Source organism: Raphanus sativus, chromosome 2, assembly GCF_000801105.2.
Source record: "Raphanus sativus cultivar WK10039 chromosome 2, ASM80110v3, whole genome shotgun sequence".
In the NCBI taxonomy this organism is placed as follows: Eukaryota; Viridiplantae; Streptophyta; class Magnoliopsida; order Brassicales; family Brassicaceae; genus Raphanus; species Raphanus sativus.
In genome coordinates, this window is record NC_079512.1 from 23,263,138 (window position 1) to 23,286,232 (window position 23,095).

General features: G+C 34.1%; 3 protein-coding genes and 1 long non-coding RNA gene across 8 annotated transcripts; 2 read left to right on the top strand and 2 right to left on the bottom strand.

Annotated features, from left to right (window-relative positions):
• Positions 1–618: 618 nt before the first annotated feature.
• On the top strand, positions 619–4,044 carry LOC108822010 (autophagy-related protein 18f-like). Of its 4 annotated transcripts, none has more exons than XM_057002675.1 (7): positions 619–768; positions 1,082–1,297; positions 1,555–1,995; positions 2,058–2,444; positions 2,544–2,774; positions 2,850–3,527; positions 3,634–4,044. In XM_057002675.1, exons 2-7 carry the CDS (start codon positions 1,121–1,123, stop codon positions 3,763–3,765), a joined length of 2,046 nt encoding a protein of 681 aa, XP_056858655.1. In that variant the 5' UTR covers positions 619–768; positions 1,082–1,120; the 3' UTR covers positions 3,766–4,044. The 4 variants fall into 4 exon arrangements, with proteins under 4 accessions (XP_056858655.1, XP_056858656.1, XP_018467873.2 ...); XM_057002676.1 differs by having other exon boundaries at positions 639–828; XM_057002677.1 differs by having other exon boundaries at positions 666–768; positions 1,059–1,297.
• A 593-nt stretch (positions 4,045–4,637) lies between these two features.
• Positions 4,638–6,743, bottom strand: LOC108817817 (transcription factor ILR3). The gene is made up of 5 exons (XM_057002681.1): positions 6,454–6,743; positions 5,742–5,804; positions 5,480–5,557; positions 5,234–5,396; positions 4,638–5,158 (listed from the first exon to the last, which is right to left on the bottom strand). Exons 1-5 carry the CDS (start codon positions 6,585–6,587, stop codon positions 4,886–4,888), a joined length of 711 nt encoding a protein of 236 aa, XP_056858661.1. The 5' UTR covers positions 6,588–6,743; the 3' UTR covers positions 4,638–4,885.
• Positions 6,744–9,157: 2,414 nt separating this feature from the next.
• Positions 9,158–9,935, top strand: LOC130508464 (uncharacterized). The gene is made up of 3 exons (XR_008942908.1): positions 9,158–9,230; positions 9,603–9,674; positions 9,770–9,935. It is a non-coding gene; the product is annotated as an uncharacterized LOC130508464 (long non-coding RNA).
• A 3,051-nt stretch (positions 9,936–12,986) lies between these two features.
• Positions 12,987–17,378, bottom strand: LOC108823457 (kinesin-like protein KIN-14N). 2 transcript variants are annotated; one of them, XM_018596679.2, is made up of 15 exons: positions 17,050–17,378; positions 16,687–16,961; positions 16,083–16,227; positions 15,890–15,999; positions 15,693–15,812; positions 15,407–15,610; positions 15,153–15,329; positions 15,005–15,079; positions 14,786–14,932; positions 14,281–14,691; positions 13,991–14,199; positions 13,830–13,911; positions 13,645–13,749; positions 13,448–13,552; positions 12,987–13,342 (listed from the first exon to the last, which is right to left on the bottom strand). In XM_018596679.2, the coding sequence occupies exons 2-15, from the start codon at positions 16,879–16,881 to the stop codon at positions 13,163–13,165; spliced, it is 2,265 nt and encodes a 754-aa protein (XP_018452181.1). In that variant the 5' UTR covers positions 16,882–16,961; positions 17,050–17,378; the 3' UTR covers positions 12,987–13,162. The 2 variants fall into 2 exon arrangements, with proteins under 2 accessions (XP_018452181.1, XP_018452175.1); XM_018596673.2 differs by having other exon boundaries at positions 17,162–17,377.
• Between the last annotated feature and the right edge of the window lie 5,717 nt (positions 17,379–23,095).

A 23,095-nucleotide genomic window follows, 5' to 3' on the forward strand; every position in this document is an offset into this window, starting at 1 on the left:
TTCCATCCTAGCGCTTCAAGGTATCATTGCTACGACCGGTCTATCAAGTACGGAACTGTTCCGTCTTCTTTTGGCTTAGGAGCGGAGTCTTTCAAACTGGCAATGACACATCTAGCCAAGGAATGCATCGAAAGATGAGGAGTGTTGGTCCCATGCCCCAATCTTATCATATAGAGACCAATGCTATGTTTCAATATTGGTCCTTGGAAAGTGCTTGTCATCTAAGGTGCACAAAGCTCTCGTCTCAGTGGATCTAATTAGGTGGTTTAAGAACCGGCTTCTTCTGGGTCTTAGAAGGAGTTTGTGTTTGCTGAGGGAAATTACAACAAAGAATTGCATTTGATAGTGTAGGATCCAAGCAGTGATTTTAGATGTTACTAAATCTCTTTGTTTGTAAGTGAGGTTTAAACACTTGTGTGGTGTAAAAGCGTTGTACCCTTCATTGGTTAATATAAAGTTGATGTTGAGTTAAAAAAAAAACTAATTTCGATTTAAACAAAAAAATAGGGAAAGAGAGACGTGTCAGGTATTAATGTGAGTCTCTTCTTCTCTGTATAGTAAAACACGAAGTCTATACATAAAAAAGAGATCTTAATCAGCTCTTTTTTTTTTTCATTTAAATTTGTTTTTAGATATAAATAAGAGTAAGAGAGGAAAATGATTAAAGAGGGTTTGAAAGAGCTTTCGTCTCTAGTTCGCTCTCTTATTAATCCTTTAAAAAGCTTTCCCCTTTCTTCCTCCTAATCGTTTCCAAAAGTCTCTAATCAGGTTCCTCTTTCTGGGTTTTTGATTGCTTCATTTGTTCCTTCTTTTCGTTTCCGATTTTAGGTAGAGACCATCTTCTTCTTTAGCGATTCAGCTTCAGTTTTTGTTTTCCCACTCTGATCGCTTATTCTTTCTTCTGGGTTTCGCAAATTTTCAATCTTTTTTTTTTTTGCTTTTGATCGAAGCTTCGACTCGACTCTGTTTCAGTGGTTTCTTGCTTCGTCACAACTTGAAGAAGAAGCAAATTACTAATTTTTTTTGTTTGTTTCTAATTTTCGTTTCCATCATGAAAGATCTTCTTGGAATAATATCTCAGGCGTACAAGTAGCTAACGACCAAGACTAACTGAAAGAGTATGAGTAACAACGACGACGACGACTCTCAGAAGCCGGAGACCTCTACTTCCGGCGGAGTCGTCTCTCGATCAGCTCGAACGTTGTCTGACTACCTTCGCACCATTTCCTCCGGCGCTTCCACCGTCGCTCGCACCGCCGCTTCTTCCGTCGTTAACCGACCCTCTCTTCACGACCAGGTAAAGATCACTTCTTTACGGAACCAAATGGGCGTAGATTCTTGCTTAGGTGACAAGACTCGTTAGGATTTTGCTTCCTTTAAAATGGGTCACGAGAAAGTTGACAACTTGATATAAAGGGTGACGATTGCTTTAGGTGCAAGAATCATTAGGGTTTGCTTTGCTTAGTTTGGTTGATAGCTTTAAAAGTTTGGACCCTTTAGCTTGTGTAGTTGCTCTGTTTGAGAAAAGTTTGATTCTTTTTCTGATGCGAAAAGGTACTATGGGCGGGTTTCGATAAGCTAGAGAAAGAGGACGGCGATACTCGGAGAGTCCTTCTACTTGCATTCCACTCTGGTTTCCAAATCTGGGATGTCCAAGACACTGACAACGTCCACGTCATCGTCTCCGCTCATGACGGTCATGCTGCCTTCATGCAGATGCTACCTTACCCGCTTCTCTCCAAGGATACAGACGATGATGTGTTTTTCGAGAGCCGTCCGCTTTTGGCTGTGTGTGGTGACAGTTCTTGGGTGGAGATTTTAGACAGAGAGGACACCGCTTCTGACGACGACGCTGAAAGTGAAACCGTTGTGCCGACTCACGTGAACGTCTACTCGTTGAAGTCAAACTCTTATGTTCATACGTTGAAGTTCAACTCTGTCATCTACACCATTAGGTGCAGTCCTCGGATCGTTGCTGTGCTACAAGCTGATCAGGTTGTCTCATTTTGTTTCCTGTGGATTAGTCTGTTCTGAAACTAACATGTTTGACTTTGCAGATACATTGCTTTGATGCTAAAACGTTAGTGGAGGAATACAGTATTGTCACTAACTCCATAGCGTATGGCTCGTTGGGTGTTGGATACGGTCCTCTTGCTGTTGGTCCACGGTGGATCGCTTATAGCGCAAGTCGTATTGCGGATTCGAGCTCCACGATTTTCACTTCGGAGCTTCTCCCACTGTCGTCATCACCCAGCGTTGCACAGTTTGCAAGAGAGTCGAGCAAACATATTGTATCTGGGATTGCGAGGCTTGGAGGCAAAGGGTACAAGTCGTTGTCTAGGATGTGCACTGATGCTCTGCCTCTTCCCAATTCGTATATTCCTGGTTTTAAGGGCATTGGAGTTGCTACTGACAAAGTGCAAGACGCTGAGAGCATAGGAATGGTATTAATCTCCTCAAAAATCTTCCTAAAAGTTGTGTTGAGTTTTTTCCATTGATGCATAGACTTGGTGGTGTGTGTGTGTGTGTGTGTGTGTGTGCAGGTGATAATCAGTGATGTTATAAACAAAAGCGTGATATGTCAGTTTAAGGCACACAATAATCCGATCTCAGCTTTGAGCTTTGATCCAAGTGGGATGCTTTTGGTGTCTGCTTCGACTCAGGGCAGCAATATTAACGTGTTCAAAATACTGCCGAGAACCTCCAACACTAGTGATCCGAGCAAAGAGTCTTTTATGCATCTCTTCAAACTCCATCGTGGCTATACTTATGCGGTAAGCAGAGCTCTTCACTTTCGCGTACTGAAAAGTATTACGTTTCTTATTAACACCTGAGATTTTTTTGTGCAGGTGATACAAGGCATCAGTTTCAGCAATGATAGCAGTGTGATAGTGGTTAGCTCTTCAAGAGGGACAAGTCATCTGTTTGAGATCAATCCCGAGAGAGAGGGGCATCTTGCTGTTTCTCTGTCACCTGTTATTAAGATAAGAAGCGGAGACACCAGCGGATGGATTGGTACAGTGAGCGGTGCTGCAGCTGCGGCGATGGGGACAGTAAGCGGTGTTGCAGCTGGAATGGTTGGAGGAGGAGGAGGAGGAGACTCTCTTCCGGGTTCAACCGCAACAACTTTCTGTGGTTCTGATAATAGCTTTGCGACGAGGAACCTTCTGGTTTTTGCTCCTTCTGGATGTATGACACAGTATGCGTTGAAGGCTGGGGGGGATGGTGATGAGGCTTTGGTGATGACGGGGATTGATGAGTCTGGTTCAGAGACTGAAGGACCGGTTGTGAGAGTACGAAGGTGGTCCATGATCCAAAACCGATCTAGAAGAGAGATGCAAGCTCAACAAAGTGACATATATGGAGCGACTTCGGATAACCTTGGGTTGCAGAGTGCTGAGGTACCTTGGAAAGTAAGTAAGAAAGGAAAGGCCCCCCTTGTGCAGGATAATCATCAGCTGTACGTGTCTGAAACAGAGTTGCGAGTGTACCAGCCACCTCAGCTAGCGTCATGGGAATGTGAAAATGTAAAGTTTCTTTCCTTCCTCTTCTTTTTTTTTTTGCTGAGATAAGAGAACTCTGTAATGTCTTGTGTGGATGTGGCTGATACTGTGTGTTTTGCACAAAAAACAGTATAGGTTTCAGAAGCTGGTATTGGATGGGGATGAGGAGAGTAATGGTGGAGGAGGGGAGATGGAGATTGAAAGAATCCAAGCTCAGACGATTGAAGCAAGAACAACAGTTTTGCGTCCAGTCTGGGGTTGAAGAGAAGTTGCAATTAGAAGAAAGAAGGTTATATGCTGTTTTGGTTTTATTGTTCTTCATCACAAACTCAGCTTCAAGTTCAGCAATAGAAGTATAGAACAACAAAAAAAACTGTGGAAAGTTGTATAGAATAGGAAAAGAAAATTTGACAGATTTTAAATGTAAATAGCTAGCAGTATAGTATTCTTTTTTACAGATTGACCCCATTACATTGATTCATGAACTGAAATCTTCTTTGGATGTAAACATAATAAGAAAAAAAAGGGAAAGTTTCTGCAATTTTTACTGCACCTTTTATAATGTCTTTGTGTGTTTACAAAGTAAAAATCAACAGAAGACTGCTACTAGTGAATAGAACAAACGCAAGAAAAAAAAGGAAGATAGCCTTGCACTTGCAGAGTATCAAAGAGACTACTACTAACCATCAGATTCATCATTGCCCATATCTAGGATTAGGTCCAAAGCTTCAAGGCTCTGTGATATCTGTAATGTAACTTAATTATCTGAATTCATAGAGCCTTGGATTAACAAGCAAGAAAAGAGATACTGTAGGAAAAACAAACTCGAATTTCCCTAAAGAATCAATGTTATAGAGTCTGTATCAAATGGTTTTCCTGGTTTCAGTAGTGCAGCCATGGCAAGAATCAAGCATTGACTTACACCAAACAGTAACTTTGAAGATACAAATTACAAAGTGTTGGTAGATTCCTATTTACGGCATGCTTTGGGTACATTGATCTCATTCTCTTCATGTAATGTATGGAAATGATACAAAGGAAAGGCTAAATTACTACTCCAGACTACAAAAAGGACTTTCAAACTCTAATGGCGAGAAAGTAAAAAAAAATATGTAAGAACCATCTGCCAAACTCTACTTAAAATTTACATGTAAATAGATAACATTGCGCCAAGCAATTGGAGTTTACAATGTGCATATCATTGTTCAGCAGATAACAGTTGTTGTTCATACGACCATAACATGATAAAACAAAAGTAACGATAAGACTAAGAAAGCTGAGAAAGAGGAAGTGAGCAAAACAAATGGACTTTTCTTTTTCTTTCTTTTTTTTTCAGCGGAAGCAAGAAGCAAACCAGTTGATGATTTTTTTTTTTGTCCAATTTAAGCAACTGGTGGACGAAGGACATGATCCTGAGAGGTATCGACCGAAGTAGGAGGCATGAACTGCCACATGGCAACTCCAGGGTAACTGATGATTGGCACCATCTTGTTTCCGGGAGCTTGGCCTTGCGCAGAAGCAAAAGCAGTTGGCATCATAGGTGGAGCTGGGAAAAAGCTTGGTTGAGGAGCATTCATGGCTTTCAGCTGCTGCTCCAGCTTCTCTTTCTCTGTCTTCAGCCTCTGTTTCTCATCTCGCAGCTCGTTTTTCTCGGTCTGATCGAGACCACAAAGGAAACTGGTAAGCATTCATAAGAAGGATGATTACAACAAGTCGAAGGAAATTTCTACCTTTAACTCTTTGATTTTGTCCTGAAGACTTGAATTTGAGTCCTTCAACTTCTGAGCCTCGCCGCGTAGCTGTGTCACCATGCGGACAGCATCGACCAAGATTGCAGCCTTGTCTGTTTTGGGAGGATTTCCAGGCTCCAGAATTACACTCAATTCGGTAAACCTGTAATTTATTTCAAAAAGGCGATTAAAATCTCAATTCCTACAAAATAGGAAAGAGAAGGATATACAAGTTGAAAAGATTACTTGTCATTCAGCCTGTCTCGACGCTGCTTCTCTCTACATGCTTTTGAGCTAGTGGCAGAAGATGATTCACATCTCGCCCTGAAAAAAAATAATGACCAGGATTACTTTTTCTGATACCTTATCAAAGCCAAAAATACTCTAAGAAAGCCAATACAGATCCACATAAACAGTTAAAGAACGAACTTATTTGCAGAAGTTGCTATAGTAACGTGGTCTTTTGAACAAAGGTGCGACGTGTGGAGTCCACGAGAAGAAGGCTTACCTCTTTTTGGAGCCAGGTTCCTTGCTGGCTTCTGAATTTGCAGCCGAACCATCAACTCCCGCGCTGAAACCAACAAGAACCAAAAAGAGTTATTAATAAAATACACAAACAATTCAAGGGAACTTACCATAAATCATTCCAACACTCATCTATCCCAAAGCGGAAGCTCAATAACTTAAAAAAAAAAACGCTCACTTTCAAGGAAAGATTAATTTAAAAAAAAAAAATATTGACATGGTAAGGTCAAACTAGCAACTCAGATAAAAAGGCTCCCCTATCCACAAAAAGAATCTAATTCCCAAACTAACAAAGTGACAACGATCAAACGATGAATGGATTCCCGAATCAAAAAAACACAGAGAGAGAGAGAGTTGACTTTGAGATAAACAAACAAACACAAGAACTCTCCTGAAGACTTAAATGTCATTTAACCAGCTAAAGAGTCAACCTTTAAGCTTAAAATGATTTTTTTCAGATGACAAAACCTACTCAAACAATCACCACAACTTAGCCAAAATCAAATTACAAATTCCGTAAATTTTACTCCCATTTCTTCTGAAAACCTATGAAAAAGCTAACATTTTTAGGGTTCCCTTTGATCAAAAATCGAACACTCGCATGACTTTACTGATTCCTCCCAAACCAATGAGAAAGAAGTTGCTACGATCAGATCGTGAGCCTGATTGAATCAATAAGAAGTAGATTAGGAAACCTGGAATTGGAAGAAACGTTTCCAAGAGGTTGTTGGTGAAGGGGCCAAGAGAAACCAGGGCCTTGGATGGTGAAGCTTCCAAGCTCGGCATCGATCAGGTCGGATATCCAATTAGGGTTTTCGGGCGACACCATCTCCTGAAACTCCACACCGGTTAGATCGAATTAGCCAACAAAAGCGATTTATCCCGTTAAAAAATTTGATTGGTGGAAGGAAGAAAAAAACTGTTGGAGGAGACACGGAGTGTGGAATCACAGAGAGATTAGACTTGTTTTCACGCGCATTCTTCTATCTCTTTTGGGCTTTCAAGGCCCATCCATTTTATACACCCATTATTTTTATTTTTTTAATTCATATTTAATTTATGTTGTAGATACTAGATAGAAACCCATTAATAAAAAAAAAAAAAAAAGAAACCCACTAATATTTTAAATCTTAAAAATGTAACTTATAACATACAAAATATTATATAAAGTGTTCCAGTATATATTTAAATACGTCTCTGTAAAGTGTGAGTAAAATTATTAAATGTGAATTTCGTAGAATATGTAAAAATATTGGTTTTATTTTTATAATATTTTCAAAATTTATTATAAGTAAATGAATATTAAATTATTTTATATATGTTAGTGTTAGATCATCATCTAATTATCAAAAAAACAAGAGTTAAAACAAACATCTTACTTGTTTTTGGTTAAATCAGAATGTTTGAACTTTTAGGCTTCCCAAAAGAATAGCATTCACTTGATAATCTAATAATGCTTCCAAAGACTGTCAAAAATAGATAAGCTCTACACAATTGCAGTTTTGTCAAATAAAGTATGCAGTAGAAAATAGTAATCTTTTTTTAACTGAGAAAATAGTAATTATTTCTCAGCTGGTTTTGATTTTCTATTCGTATACTAGTATATTTTTTTCTTTGCTTAGATATAACAAATTAAACTGATAATGATTTATGATCTGCTTGGTTGTATTTGTACCGAAATTATTCGAGAACATGGTTGGATGGTCGTTTTGTCGTTATCTAGGAGAGATCACATTCTTCTGCTTCCTTCCGTACATTCATGGATGGAAGTTCCATAAGGAATTGTTCCAAAATACTATGAATATATACATAAAATATAACATATATGTTAGTCCATTGTTATCTTATGTTATATAGAGTTTTTCTGAATGTAAAAACTTCAAACGAGGTTCAATCGGTAGATTATAACGATGTGGTAAAAGAAGCAAACACTCCAACGATATAAGATAATGTTTTTACGTATTTGTTTCATTTAATCAGTACAATACATAACATATTCTAGACACATACATGATATATGTTTTTTGTCACAACATGATATATGTATATAAGTAGCTATTTTTCATGCTTTAAGATAAGGTTGGTATTTAACTATTCAACCAGCATTGCAAATATAAATATATTTGTTAGTGTCAAAATTTTTAAAATGTAAATATAAGATTCCCATGACATCGCAGGTTCATATAAGAAAAATTCTATATAGAGGGGTAAAATATAATAGCAGCTCTTCTGTTTATTATAAGAAAACTAGTTATTTCTTAAACTATAGGTGTATAACAACGAATAATAGCATCGTGAGCTTTACGCGTTCGAACAAAATTTTGCATAAATATATCACGTAGAAGTCAACTTATTTTCTTTGGAAAAGCTAAATTAATTAAGTCAAAAAAAAGCTAAATTAATAGACTTATCAACTACTGCTCAGGGATATCCATCGAGACACCGTGAGTATATCCTCTTAATAATTTTAACCTATTAGCAAATTTCGATCATGTTATTTTATATATATTTTATATATTCATGGTCCTTCTTCTCTTGATATCTTATATATATAGTACATACACAAATTTAATTATATACAAAGTAATTACAGGGGAGATGATCCTCTTCTTCTTATTATAAGCTTCCACTGCTATTATTTGAAGAATCACAAAAAAAAAACTATACTCCGGCTAATCCAACTGCTTTTAGTTTGATTAAATAATGAATGCAGAAGTGACGTTATCTATCAACTTGAGTATCTTATCTATGATAAACTTTCAATATTCTGAATCAAATGTAATATCATATGAGTGTTCTGTATAATAGAGTTTGACTTATTCCGTTACCAAGTTTCGTGGACAGTGGAAGCATGAATTGTGCCATTTTAGTGCTCCAAATGTTTCTTAGTTTACCTTATCCATTAAGAGAGATTTACACTTTAAGTCACTTATTGACTTTAAGCACCACAATAGATCACTTCTCTATACTGAGACACTTTTTTACAACTAAAGCCCAACTAGACTCGTTTTGGTCCGTGAGAGCAATTAGGGCTGGTTACATTTTGAATTTCAAATTAGAATTGGTTTCATTTTTTTTCTTTTAATATTAAGATATTGTAAATGCAGAGATATTTTCACAGTTTCCTCTCCTCTTTTACCGTGAAACACAGCTACAGAGGACGACGGTTCCATTTTCGATTCATCTTCGATTCTTCACCGATCGCAACTTGCTGCCTCAATTCCGCTGAGATACCAGGATGAGGAGGAGTGGTCGTCGTGCTGGCAAAGGTTAGTCGGACATCCGCCGGTGTCTCTTGTCGCGCTTTTGGATTTAGACTAGGGTTTTGTTTTTTGTTTTATTTTTGTTCTCTTTACATTCGCACAGTCTAATTTGTTGATTTGATTTTGGAACAGTGCAGAGGAAGAGAACCCAGGTGACGCGGAGGACTCGATGGGGTTTCGTCGGCGGCTGAGAAAAGAATACGTAGTTGGTGAGTCTCACTTAGCCATCACCGGAAAGTTTTTGGTTTCCCCCGCACCCTATTTTTTGTTGCCGATGGTAGATTTTGTTTGTCCTCACTGGAAATCGGTTACAGAAGCTTCTTTTCTCAGTCGTATATGAGAGGAAGATTGATGTGAAGAAAGACTTGAACTTTTTTGTACCTTTATATGTTCATGTCACAATATGTGTGGTTTCATATAGTTTTACGTCTCTTTTTGTTAATCCTAGAAGTTCTGTAGTTTTACAAGTAGATTTGGTTTCATATAGTTTAAGGTCTCCTTTTGTTAGTTAGAATATGAATCCGTTTGTCTTTTTACATTTCGCCTAGTCTAATTTATAGTTTGATTTTGGAACAATGCAGAGGAACATAACCCCGGTGACACGGAGGACTTGACGACGTTTCGTCGGCGGCCGGCAAAAGAACACGTAGTGGGTGAGTCTTTTTTAGCCCGGAATGTTTTGGGTTTTCTGTTCCTATTTGTTGTTGCTGATGGTTATTTTTTTAAAAAAAAATTTTGGCTTATACAGAAGAGACAAGCCCTGAGGAGAGTCCTGATGAACGATACCCGAGCCAACGCCACAACTGTAATTCATAATTGGAGTACCTTTTTCTGGTGAGGGATGTGTTTGAAGGTATTGGCGAGATGGAACAGCTTTTGGGGTCGTGCTTTGGAAACCTTTCCAGGTTGCCAGTGAGGAGATGTGATTTGTGTACATGTTTATGTGTATATGTGTTCTGCTAGGTTGTACATGCGTACAATGTTTTATATGTACATGTGTACACCTAAAATTTATTTTGTAGATGTACAATTATTCGCATGTACACTACGCCACAACACATCTACATGTACAATGTTTCACAAAAAATCTTGTAACTCGTTTCTTATACTTTGTAACTTGCTTCATTGTTGATCCCTTTAAACACATGATTCTGAAATTTTAGCATTTTATTGATGACAATGATGATTTTCTGATTTCTTTTTGGTGGCTTTCAAACAACTTGTGAGGTAATAGAAGCAAAATGACATTCCCATGTTTTTTACTGAGTTCCAGCTTGATAATTGAAATTGTTAGTATGTTTCTTATTTCTTTTTGGTGACTCTCGGAAACAGAGATTAATTTTGGTTTCAATGGCGTCCATGTGTACACGTAATATTTATTATCCACACGTACAATACTTCACAACATATCTACATGTGCAATATGTTTCACAAAAAACTTGTTTACTATTCTTATGTAACTTTCTTCACATGTACAATACGTGACAAGACTGATTATCAAAGGCCAGATTCTCATTCACAAGTTTGGAACACTGATTATGTTTTGTTTTACTAAATGTGTTATGTCTATTATCCACATGTACACATAACTCTCATTATTCACATGTACACATAACTCTCATTATTCACATGTACATATAGTTTATATTCACATGTTGCAATATCGACATGTACATTGGATTTTAATATCCACATGTACATTGGATATCAATAGCCACATTACTGATAAAAACACTATCAAATCTTAGAGGTCAAGATCGAAACTTTACAGGTAGGATAAATTCAAAACTTGTGATGAACATTAGTAGTATCATCAATCACATGAAAGAGAAACTAACTTAGAGGCCAAGTTCGAAACTTTACAATCACCAAACACCAAAATCTGCAAGCTTGAGCACTCAGTTTCTTAATCTCCCTCCCCAATAGAGAAATCATCCCCTTTTGAACCTTTCTTCTTATGTTTCTTGCATCTCGGATCATCGCAGCTGCAGAAGAAAAAGACATGACGATGACAATTGTGGGAGTGTTACAGATTGCGGCAGTGGCGTTGAGTGAAAAAGAGTGAGAAGAGATTAGAATTTGCCATTAGCGCAACGTTTAGAGCAGATCTGGTGTTCTTGAGAGCCATGGCGTAAATAGAGTATGTGGTAACGCTTCTTCGTTCTCAATCTTGGACTGAGCACAAATCATCTTCTTCCTTGCTCTCTGTAAGTCAAGCGCTCTCTCTCACCATTATTTTTTTCCGATATGTCTGAAATACGAGAGAGGAGATATCTAATACTAATAGATCAATGGGAAAGTTTTTTTGGTTTTTTGAGATTCAGAAAATAAAATTGAAGCAGGCGACTACGATGGAGCCGCAGGGATGAAGCTTAAAAAAAGAATTTTAATTAGGATAATCTATCCAGATCCAGATCTGGATAAATTAATCTGAGCCGTCCGTGTTATTTAAAGATCAACGGCTGTAAATGAAGCCTGCCCAAACAATTGATTAGTTAAAAAAAGAAGAGAGAAGAGACAGGAAATGTAATTGAGAGTCAAGTGGAACACCTTCTCTCCTCTGGTTTCTAACGAGTCTTTAGTAAAAAGTGCTCTTGTAGAAGAAAGTGACTTTCTCTGATATTTATAAGTAGAAAAGTGACCTAGAATGTAAATTTTTCATCCATTAATAGGGGTTCAAGGGCAGTTGAGTATATAAATCATAGAGAAAAGTCTATGTACTTTGTAGGCAACATTCATTCTTTATGTTCTCGTTATAAAAATCTGATTTGATTAGTTATTTGTTTTAGTTTGTTTCAAAAAATTCGAATATCCATAAATTTTACAATCAAAACAAGTTATAATATGCAATATCTATAAAATGAACTAATCGCAACTAATATTTTTTTAAAAAAATCTATTCCAATCCATTATATGCATATATATAATATATTTTTGTAAAATTTACAGTATTATCATTCATTTAATTGACTATATATTATTAGATTTTTTAAGAATTAAGAAACACTTTATTTTTAATAAAATTATATTAACTTTTGGATTTTTAATAAAGTTAGTTTTGATTTTATTTATCTTGTCCAGTCAAAATATAGATTTTCAGATATTCAGAGACTGAATATTTGGATGTCTGGACAGTTGCAGAATGGATACAAATTGGAAGATTGATGATCCAAATAAAATAAATCAGATTATGAATACTCCAGAAATTGGGATATTGGCATTATGTTCATCCCTGCGTGGTAAGGTTTATCTGGGTTAGTGCAATGAATTATTATTTTTGTGTATTAAATAAGAAAAACGACGGTGGAGCATTGAAATACTAGAAATGTATGATATGTTAAATTATTGATATAAAAGTTTTTTTCTTCTGTAAAAAGCGATCTATCATGTTTTTCTTTGTTAATGGTATAGACACACGCAACGTCATTAGAGAAAAAAAAACAGTACATTTCCATGCATGACTTAAAATAGTTTGGTAAGTTTCTTTAGAAACAGGAAAGTATACTAGTGTTAACTATCAATTTTGAGATCATAGAGTATGATCCTATCACTATCAATTTTCCCCTTCCTCAAAATTCACACACCAATACCACAGTACTGTACAAATCCGAAATGACTCTATTAATAACACCGACTAAATTAACCTTATTAACAAAAAGTAAACACTCGACTACAAGTAGAATTGTTTGTACATATAAAGAGTGCCGTGCCAAAGTTGGTGAATGCCATAACCAATAAAAATCCCAAGTTCCGACAAAAATGTGAACAGTTAAACATTGTAATATAAAGTAAGAGTATACAGTTGAATGTTTCACAGGTTCTAGATCAGACCAACCATAATTATTAGCTCATTTTTTGATTGAACACTAACGTTAGACTTTTACACCAGGTTAATTAATTGATCAATAACAAAGAGAAATTGATATTTTGAACCCCATAAATTTTTTTTGAATCCAAACACATGCTAAACCAAACAACATGTATATAAAATGCTAAACCAAACTATACAGATTACAAGCAAAAGGTCTTTGTGTGTGTTTCACGTTAGAATCATCTCTGCTCATCCTTCATCCAAAAGTGTTTTGACAATATTTTAAAAGTACAAACATTAAAATACTTCAAATCTTTTATTTTTTTTCTCTCAACCAAGACTCAAACGATCCAATGGTTTAATGATGTTAGTCTGCCTACGCGGAGTTCCAATCTCACAAGCATTCACTCTCGCTGCGAATCTAAGCGAGCAGAGAGACTCACCGGTCGAAGAAGATTCAGGTGCAATATTCACAAACATCAGCGTCTTTGAGTCACCTCCTAAGCAAGGCTGAATAAAATACACAAATGAAAACATAGTTTCATCATGATCAGAAGAAACATAATCTTTTTGATAATATATGCATGTGTATGTTTGTATAGTAGTTAAGTGTACCTGGAGAAGATAAGTCAGCTTCGAGTTTCGGAATGGAACATGGTCATCTTTCTTTGCTAAGGCGAAAATTACATCACCAAGAGACGACAAGCTTTTGTTGATTGCCTTAAAAAAAATAGAATGTTTTTCTAAGCTACAATTGCTAGAAACAAAAAAAAACCATAATCTTGTTTTTTTTTATTAAAGAGAGAGCTTACTTGAGTTTCTTTAAGTCTATCACCGGTTGATCCACTCTTGGACAAACGCTCACTCCCTGCAAGATCAATCAGGTTCAACACCCCTTGTACTTGCTGCTCAGTGCTCTGTAACAACAAGAAGAACACAAAAACATAAGTCCAATCTCTACAAGAATAAGAAGAACTAGTTTAGTTAATAGAGATACCTCGTTGACACCGGAGATTCTTAGTGTGAAAACGAAATGGCTTCTTGATGATTGCTCGTTCATCTGAGTCTTCCCCACCGACCTAAAACAAGAAAATAAAAACAACTTTTAGAAAACCATAACCAATATGTTAATGGGTTTTTACTTTTAAGCTTATTCACCTGTTACGAGCAGCGTGATCCAAGAGGAATGAAACCTCTCTGGAGCTTTTAACATCCAAGATAGTAAGCTCAGCGACATGCGTGTTCCCATGAGCATCATGTTTAATAGCATGTTTCTGCGGAGAAACACCATTCTCTGTTCTCACCGCTTCTTTGTTTGTCGACAAGAGGTCTCTGATCGTTTCATTGTATATCTCCAGCATAGAAACCTATGCACATGAAAACCAAAGTTATAACCACAAGGATGTTATCTTACTCAGTGCTAACTTAACAGATAAAGAGTTACCTACCTGCAATTCGTACTTCCAACCTTGAGATCTAAGAGACTGCCTCGTCTCAAATATCTGCTCCAAACACCTTGGGATCAGTCCTTTCTCCTCCACGTTCCCTGGCTTACCCATCATCGTGTAAGTCTTCCCCGAACCGGTTTGACCATACGCAAAAATGCACACCTTGTAACCATCGAGAGCACTTTGAACGAGCTGAGAGATCTCTATGAAAACGTCTTCTTGCGTTGTGTTAGGCAGAAACACCTTATCAAACGTGAACGAATGCTTTTGCGCATTTTGCATCAAGTCAATACCGTGACCAAGTAGTTCTAGAGATGCTGGGTATGAAATGGTCTTCCCCTCGTCACCGTTGTTCTCTCCTGGCAGTAGAGGTCTAACTCTACAGAACACACGTATGTTCCCTTTCAGTTCCTGTAAAGATGATGAGAGACAAATAAAACAGTGATCAAGGCAAAGCTTTACACAAAAGGGAGGCAGAGGTTACTTAAAAGAGGATGATCATTACAAGAATAGTATTGTGTAACTTCTTCCTTAGCTTTTCTCCTTCAACGAGTTTAAGCTCTGCTTCTTCTACACGGCTTTTGAGATCGATAATGGTTTGCTTCTGGTCTTCAAACTCGTTCATTTTCTCAAAGGTTGTTAGATCAGACATCTAAACAAACCATAAACAAATCAAGAATGGTAACAAAAACATGGGAAAAAACTAATGTGAATGTGATGAAACCTGAAGTCTCCTATCAGAAGATACTAGTCGATCTTGCAACTCCCTTATCTGGTTACTCTGGGAACAACAAGTGGTCTGTATGTACCAAAAAAATTAACATCTTAGTAGAAAGCAATCTGCAGAAGATCTTGGTAAGAAAATATGAAACCTCAAGCTCAGTGATGGTGTCTTTGAAGTCATTGTACTTGTTTGCTTCAGTTTGTAAGGTTTTTAACTCAGTTAAATGGTGATCACGTTCATCTTTAGCCTGCTGTAGCTCCACCTTGAGACTCGCGATTTCGTTTACCAGTTCAGCTTTCTGCTTCATGATATCCTCTTTAGAGGCCTTAAAACACACAAAGACAAACCAGTCATATTCTGATGAGAACCTAACATTTGCTAACATTAGAGTATGAAAAACACCTTAGAAGCAGCAAGCTGATCCTGCAATGCTGAGAATTGACCCTTCAAGTTGCCAATGTTCTCAACAATCTCTGTCCTTTCTTTCTCGCCGCGTTTTATAGTTTCATGAGCTTCATCAAGATCACCTTGTAGCTTGCTGTTGTACAGCTGCAAGCTTGAGTTATACTCTTGCAACAGTTTGTACATGTCATTTACTGATTGTATCTGAACCAAACCCCACAAAAAAAAGTCATTAGGTGACATTATTTTTTAACATTTCAGATCTTTTTTTTTTAAGTTCCCTCACTCTTTGATTAGCAGTTTGAAGCTCTCCTTGTGCTTTTCCAAGCTCTTCTGAGAGACCACCTTGTGCCTTTTCAACAGCAAGTCTTGCTTCTTTCTCTTTTCCAAGAGAATCATTTGCAGCCTAATTACCAGAATGTTTGGAATTACAAACATCAGACAACAAGTGTTTTTGACTAGAAAACAAGCAGCTTTTCTTACCAGCTTCTCTGTTTGTTCCTTGGCAAGTTGAATTTGAGCAGATTCAAAATTCTTCCTCAGCTCCTCAATGATCATATTCAGCTCCTCTTCTTTGTTTTTCAAGCTAGCCTCTGCCATCGAATTACACTAAAATATAAACCCCCAAAAACTTATTAAACTTCAATAACTAAACTCTAGTTTTGCAAAAACGCACCCATATCAGCACAATGCTTCTCATTCAATACTAAAGCGTTCTTCAACTTCTCTTGCTCAAAAGCGTAGTCCAACTCCAGTTCTTGAAACCATCTAATGCAAAGTCTAAGTCTTTTTATATATTCCATCATGTTCTCGCATCTCTCCTGCAAAAAAATCAACCACCAAACCAAGAAGAACATTCACAATTCAACTCAGATCAAAAAAAGGTCAAACACAAAAGTCTTTAATGCTCTTATCAAACAGACATAAACTGTTTTTGTCCCCACAAGTTGTCTAAATCTTCTTCAAAAACCCATCAGGTCCAATGAGAAAAGCCAATAAGCAAAAGTGTCAGTTTAATCCTTAAGAGATTGTACCACCAAAAGGATCAACACATAAAAACAAAGTCTTCAATGCTATTGCCATCTAAAGGTCCCCACAAACTGTCTTATAACAAATCAAAATCTTCAAAAAAAAAAAAAAAACAACGGATACAACAATAAAAGAAAGTAAAACTATTTAAAATATAAAACTTAGCACCTTCGACTTTGGTAACAAGAACCCTATTAATTGATATTCTTATCCAGTCATATTATCAAACAAAGAAAAATAATAGTTGGAACCTTGTAGTTAAACTTGCTCTTGTACTTGATTCGCTCATTAAGAAGAGCTTCAACATCTTCTCTTGTGAACTCAACCTGACCACATTCAGATCCCGCCGTGCTCACCGGAGCACTGTCCGGCGTCAGATCTTTAGACCCATTCGTCACCGGAGAAGCTGACCGGATTCTTCCATTGTTTGCCATCGTCCCCACCATAACAAGGAAAGACTTGCTCTCTCTTCTTGTTACTTTAATCACTTCAAGTCTCTGTCTTCTCTACCAATCAAAGTATAAACCTGCAACAAAGAGTCGAGATCTTTAGACATAAATAAAAATGTTAAATTGAGTAAAAAAAAAGATTAAATGAAGGAAAAGGAAGGAAACCCGTGAAGATGGTGTAACTAAAAAACATTGATTTGAACGAGAAACAGAGCATTTTGAGGATAAAGATTGAGACTTTAAGGGAGAAGGATAAGAAGTAAAGAAACCCACTGACTTTAAAGAATGAATGTGGAAGACATGTCCAGATTTGCGTGAGCTGTTGAGAGTGGAGGAACACTAAATATTGAAAAGAGGATCTTTGGCATGGAAGAGGGTGTCTTTGTACTACTACTAAAGGATTTGGGTTTTAGTAATGGAGACACGTTTCAGTTTTGTTCTTCTGGTCTCTTCTTGGTACTATGGCTACTTGTTTTCTATATTTGTTGTTTTGAATGTTCAGAGAGAGAGAGAGAGAGATGAGAGAGGTGAGAGGTGAACGTGGGGCCGTTGATTGGATCTGAAGTCACCGAGGTGATGCAATCACAGCCGTTGCTTTGTTAAGCAGCAAAGAAATTGGATATAAAAGAAAATGTTTATGTTAGGAGGAGTCTTTAGGACCAAAGGGGCAGTGGGGGTAAGGTCAGTGTGACTCAGTGGACTTGATTATGACTTTAGATCCATACACCAAAATAATTAGTTAATTCTGATTTAGTAACACAGAAAACATAAATCGGATTTAAGGTGAACATTCCTTCAATCAGGATTTTTATGTTAAGAAAAATAAAAACAAAATTTTGCAAACGATTCATTTATGAAAAAAAACATTTTTAAATTGTAAAAATGAATCATCTAATATTTTTTCTTCAGATAAAAATTAGTTTACACAAGTGTATATATATACACATATATTTCTGTCCAAATATATTTTTAAAATTATTGTAAACATATGTATCTAATAAATAGAACAAAAGTAAAAACCATATTCATGAAATGAAAAAAAAATCGTTATATAAGAGAATATATATCAGATTTTTGTAAGTTATTTTGAATACCATGATTTATGTTTTATTTCCAATATCCCAAAATTTCAATCTTTAAACAGTTTTTTTTTTTTATATTTTGTAGTCAAAGCCCAAAATTTTAGATGGAATCTTCTTGTTTGGTTTTAAACAAGACTAGATCTTGATCCGCGCTTTGGAAGCGCGGAATATTTTACGATGAAAAATTTCACTAATAACTTAACAAATATTTTGGTAATTTTTAAAAGTGTGTATTTAAAATACTTTTGCATTTAAATCAGTGTTTTTAAATTCAACCCGATTGTGATTATACCGATTAATTCGGAGATCTGACAATTCAATTTAGGTTTTTAAAATGTTCATATTAAAAAATTACTAAAACCCGAGACTAACCGATTGAACTGTTGGATGACCGATATGTAATCTAATTTGATTTAAATTGTAATAATTTCATAATTTGTAATCTTATGCTCCAAATTTTAAAGTTCATTAATTTACAATTTATGAAATTATGACGTTTCTACAAAATTTTAAAAAGAAAATAATAGATATAACATAACTAAGATTAATTATTGTATTGTTTGGAAACATTGATAGTAGTATAAAAAATATATTGTTTGGAAACATTGATAGTAGTATAAAGAAATAAATATATTGTTTGGAAACATAGATAGTAGTATAAAGAAAGAAATATTAATGATTTAATGTAAGTTTAACTACAAAGTATAAAAATGTATTTAATTTAAAAACTTACAAAATAAATGTTAGATCCAATAGAATGTTTCTGTTTTAATAAGATAGATGTAAAATACGTTATCATATGTTGTATGTATTATCGGTAATCTCACATAGTATATTTTATAACGATTTCAGAAACAAAATTTAAGAAAACCTAACAAAACTTGTCGGTAAAATGTGATACGTCAACATTTTTAGACAATAGATTCCTTTCAGAAAAAAATAGATATTTTATTTTACCGAAGTTACTCTTAGAATTGATAAGATTGCTCAAAGTAGTCACGTTTCTGGTTTGAAAAGGTATGGGCTAAAATTGTCCGAATGAAAAACTGTCATTTGTCGTATACTGTAGTTCTTTAGATTCTGTCTCGTACACTGACGAGATGTCAAATTTCATGTGAAACTCTTGTGATCCGAAGAGCGAGCTCTATTAGCAGTTGAAATATAGTTTTTTTTCGAGAAAGGGTTTGCTTTTTTTTTTTGTAACTGGGTTTGCTTTTTTTCGACGTAATTGAATACTCTTAAGCATTGATTTAGCTTTGTGGATTCAGAACATTGAAGTAAATAGGTAAATAATGTTTACCTTTTGGGTTAGTGTGACACAGTCATTTAGTGCATTCGAGACTCACTATAATCATTTTTAACTTTTTGATCAAAAAAAAAAAATCATTTTTAACTTTAGTTATATTCTTAAAGTTAACAATTCTTTTGTTGTTTAGCACCATAATGTTGAAAACTTTTTGATTCACCTTTTACAATTTTAAAACCAGTTTAACTAGATTTTTGATCGTTGAGATGGGTTTTGAACTTGCGCATATATATTCAGATATAAAAATATATGTATCTGGATAAAATACATATATTCTATTAATTTAGAATCCTATTTTTATCTATTTAAATAATTGTCATTTAAATTTGGGCTCCTTCATATTTGATTTATTCTATTATGTTGATTAATATAAACAATTTATATAGTTATAATTAATACATCTAAACAATTACAATTCTAACCAAAACAATTTTGTAAATTGAACAAAAAATATAAGAACAAAAAAATATAAACGCGTTAAACGCAGATAATATTCTAGTACTACTTTATGCAAAGGTGATTAATAGGATAAACTATTAATTATAATAAAATAGTTTCGAATAAACTATTATAATAAAATGTATCAGACAGCGTTATTTTTTTTTTGTAAATCTGAAATAGTCAAACTATATCCTGTAAACTAGAATAAACTATTATAATAAAATGTATTAGCCTTCGTTTTTTTTTTTTAAATCGTGGCTTCGAATATCAAGTTGAAATGGTCTGGAAACCCCAGTTTACAGATCCAGACTGGTATAATATCTTATTATAAAATGCGTTTCAAATGATTTGTGGTCTGCATGTAGCTTGTATTTGAAATTTTCTTGTTCGACGAAATGGTCTCCATTTGTATTTTCGATTGAATAAGAACTAAATTTAAGCTTGTCATGTAGACAGTTTTTATAATAATAAATTATTAATTTGATTCCCTGGTCGTATGTTTCAATCTCATGACCAAAAACATGCATATTTAATCTATTTTTTCCTTAGTTTAAGAATTTGTTTCATATAATTTATTAACTTTCATTGCGTCAAATGGGTGCCAAGTATATTTTCCCTTTTTCTTTCTTTTCTTAAACTTTTCCCTTTTTCTTTAAAACGTGAATTAGTTCAAACTTCAGTGTTAAGCCATGATTTTGTACTCCCACTCATCTAACTGAATCAAATTATATACTAAGTATATATCTTCAGAATCTAAAATAAATCATGTTACGTATGGCCATTTATAGAAACAGGCTATTCAATCTCTAGCACACAAAAACTCTCAAGAAACTAAAATCCATCATTTGAAATTTCTTATATACATTTGAAATATTAAATGCAAAATATGTCTAGACGTTTAATATATGGACAAACAAACTGCAAGATAATGATATTTATTCATAAAATTGTTTTTATGGTTCGTACGTATACAGTTTTCTATATTAAAATAGAAGTTAAGGAAGTGCACCAAACATTTCACATGAAGAAAGGGTTGTTGCCAAATCTATTCAGTTCATAGTCGAGAGCTCCGAAGTTTTCATCGAAAGTCATTTTCTCACATCAAACCTAGACCTACTTCTTCGGTTAAAAAATTGTTTAATACTGTTCTGTTATATATTTTACTTGTTCCACTAACACACTATGAAAACCATTAAAGAAAAGACATTACAAAGTAGGTTAACCATATTGATTAAAACTAGAACTTGATCTGTGCGTATGTGCAAGTATTAGTTTTTACTTTTTCATACATTAATATCTGTTTTTCATAATTAGTGTTATATATTTTAGATGTATCGCTGTATAACAAATTAAACAAAATATTTAGGCTGAATCATGTAGTATGATATTTTGGTATAGATATTTGAACATGTTTCAGATACATTGGTTGTTTCGATATTTTTTATGTTATACCAAAACCGAACTCATTTACACCGATCGGATCCAACTCAAAACCCATACATAAATTATAATATCAAAGTTGGGCTTAATTTTAAATAAAATATAAGCGATACTGAAAGAAATAATCCAAATGTTTATGCCTAACTGATTCAATAATAATTTTTTTTTAAACTCTTTCTATGTGTTTGACCAAATTAAGTGAAAAGAAAAAAAATTTATTTAGTAAAATAATTATATATATGGAGTGAAAAATTAGATGATAATAATTATAATGTGTTTTTATTATTTTGATATAAATTATTATTTTGTTCACGTGAACTATATTTTTAAACTATAGTGTTGGCTATGTAATTTTTCACCGATTGAAGCTAAAATAAAAAGTTTTAGTAAAACATATAAATCGAAATTTTAACCATATGTAAACCTGGTTATTTTACATTTTGATTTTTATAATTGGTATAAAGTTAATGCTGATTAATTAATAAATAAAAATCTGCAGTATTATTATTATGGTAATATAATTAATGATATGATATATGTTTAAGGTAACACAATTAATGAAATTATTAAATTAAGTTGAAATAAAATGATAATTAATGCAATAACTTGTTGAAAATAGTGTAAATTTTATTTTGTATTTCTATTTTAATATAATAGATGAAGGAAAGATTTTTGAGATCTCGAAAGATTTAAATCTCGCATTGTAAGAAAATTTATTCTCATTCTATAATCATCATCTGAAACTATTCTTAGGAACACCACTGGATATATACATATATGTCACACTTTTTATATGTAAAAATAAATAAGTGGTCCACTTTGGAGTTTATTTCTGTGCCGCTACACAATAGTAATTATTATTGATACACCTAATCGGTAAATCGTCCTCACGCATCCCCTATGAGTTTATGAGCAGAAAAGTATCTAGTTTGGTCGTTGCGTTGGAATGTAAAAGGGAATTGCTAAGATGGTGAAAATGTATCATGGGAAGAATGTTCAAATCTGAGAGGATTTTATGAGCTAACTAGATTTAATAAATTTTACACATAAGATTTTCATAATTTGTGTATAGAATTCTATTGATTGTTCAAATCTGAGATGGATTCTACATGGGGGGAGTGGACTTTGATGATTCTAATAGTTGAGAGGATTTTACGAGTTAACTAGATTTAATAAGGGGGGTTATTGGGAGATGAATTTTCATGAATTTTTGAAATTTTGAGATTCCTTTGTTATTGGTTCTTGGATTTCATAAATCTTAATAGAATCCATTGTTATTGGTTTAAGAATTTTCAAAATCCATTCAAATCCATTATTATTCAAAAAGTTTTGTTATTATAGATTCTCTAATTCTAACTAAATCTATTGTTATTGGGACATGAATTCTATTCATTTTTATTCATGAGACTCAACTTTCAAAATATCATATGTATCCATGTGATTTTCAAAATCCATGTGCAACTTTTACCAAATTATGTCTAAATCTATAATTCATTACATTTTGTATACCATTACACTTTTGAAAACATAATTTTTATTTATAATTTTTATCATTTTCAATATATAATTATATTTATATATATAAACTTTTATGATTACAGTTTCATAATCATTACAGTTTTATTAAAGAGACACACTTGGACTTTGATGATTCTAATAGTTGAGAGGATTTTACAAGCTAACTAGATTTAATAAATTTTACACATAGATTTTCATAATTTGTGTATAGAATTCTATTGATTGTTAAACTTTTAAGGTAAGAAATTAATGGTGGTAGGAAAAAGTGAAAAATAATTATTTCAATCATTAAAGAGGCAAAATGTTATTATATCCCCTTAATATATAAATAATACAAAAAATAAAAAATTTAAAAAAATGTTTTTAATAATTTTGAAATATATTTTTAAAATTTTAACTTTTTATATAAAAGGTTTCAATTTTT

Coding starts and splice junctions, on each gene's coding strand:
- LOC108822010 (XM_057002675.1), top strand. CDS start 1,121: ATGAGTAACAACGACGACGACGACTCTCAGAAGCCGGAGACCTCTACT. Junction 1,996..2,057: donor CTGTGCTACAAGCTGATCAG/GTTGTCTCATTT, acceptor TTGACTTTGCAG/ATACATTGCTTTGATGCTAA. Junction 2,775..2,849: donor ATCGTGGCTATACTTATGCG/GTAAGCAGAGCT, acceptor TTTTTTGTGCAG/GTGATACAAGGCATCAGTTT.
- LOC108817817 (XM_057002681.1), bottom strand. CDS start 6,587: ATGGTGTCGCCCGAAAACCCTAATTGGATATCCGACCTGATCGATGCC. Junction 5,397..5,479: donor CGAGACAGGCTGAATGACAA/GTAATCTTTTCA, acceptor AATAAATTACAG/GTTTACCGAATTGAGTGTAA. Junction 5,159..5,233: donor ACAAAATCAAAGAGTTAAAG/GTAGAAATTTCC, acceptor GGTCTCGATCAG/ACCGAGAAAAACGAGCTGCG.
- LOC108823457 (XM_018596679.2), bottom strand. CDS start 16,881: ATGGTGGGGACGATGGCAAACAATGGAAGAATCCGGTCAGCTTCTCCG. Junction 16,000..16,082: donor GAAGCATTGTGCTGATATGG/GTGCGTTTTTGC, acceptor ATTCGATGGCAG/AGGCTAGCTTGAAAAACAAA. Junction 15,080..15,152: donor ACACCATCACTGAGCTTGAG/GTTTCATATTTT, acceptor TGGTACATACAG/ACCACTTGTTGTTCCCAGAG.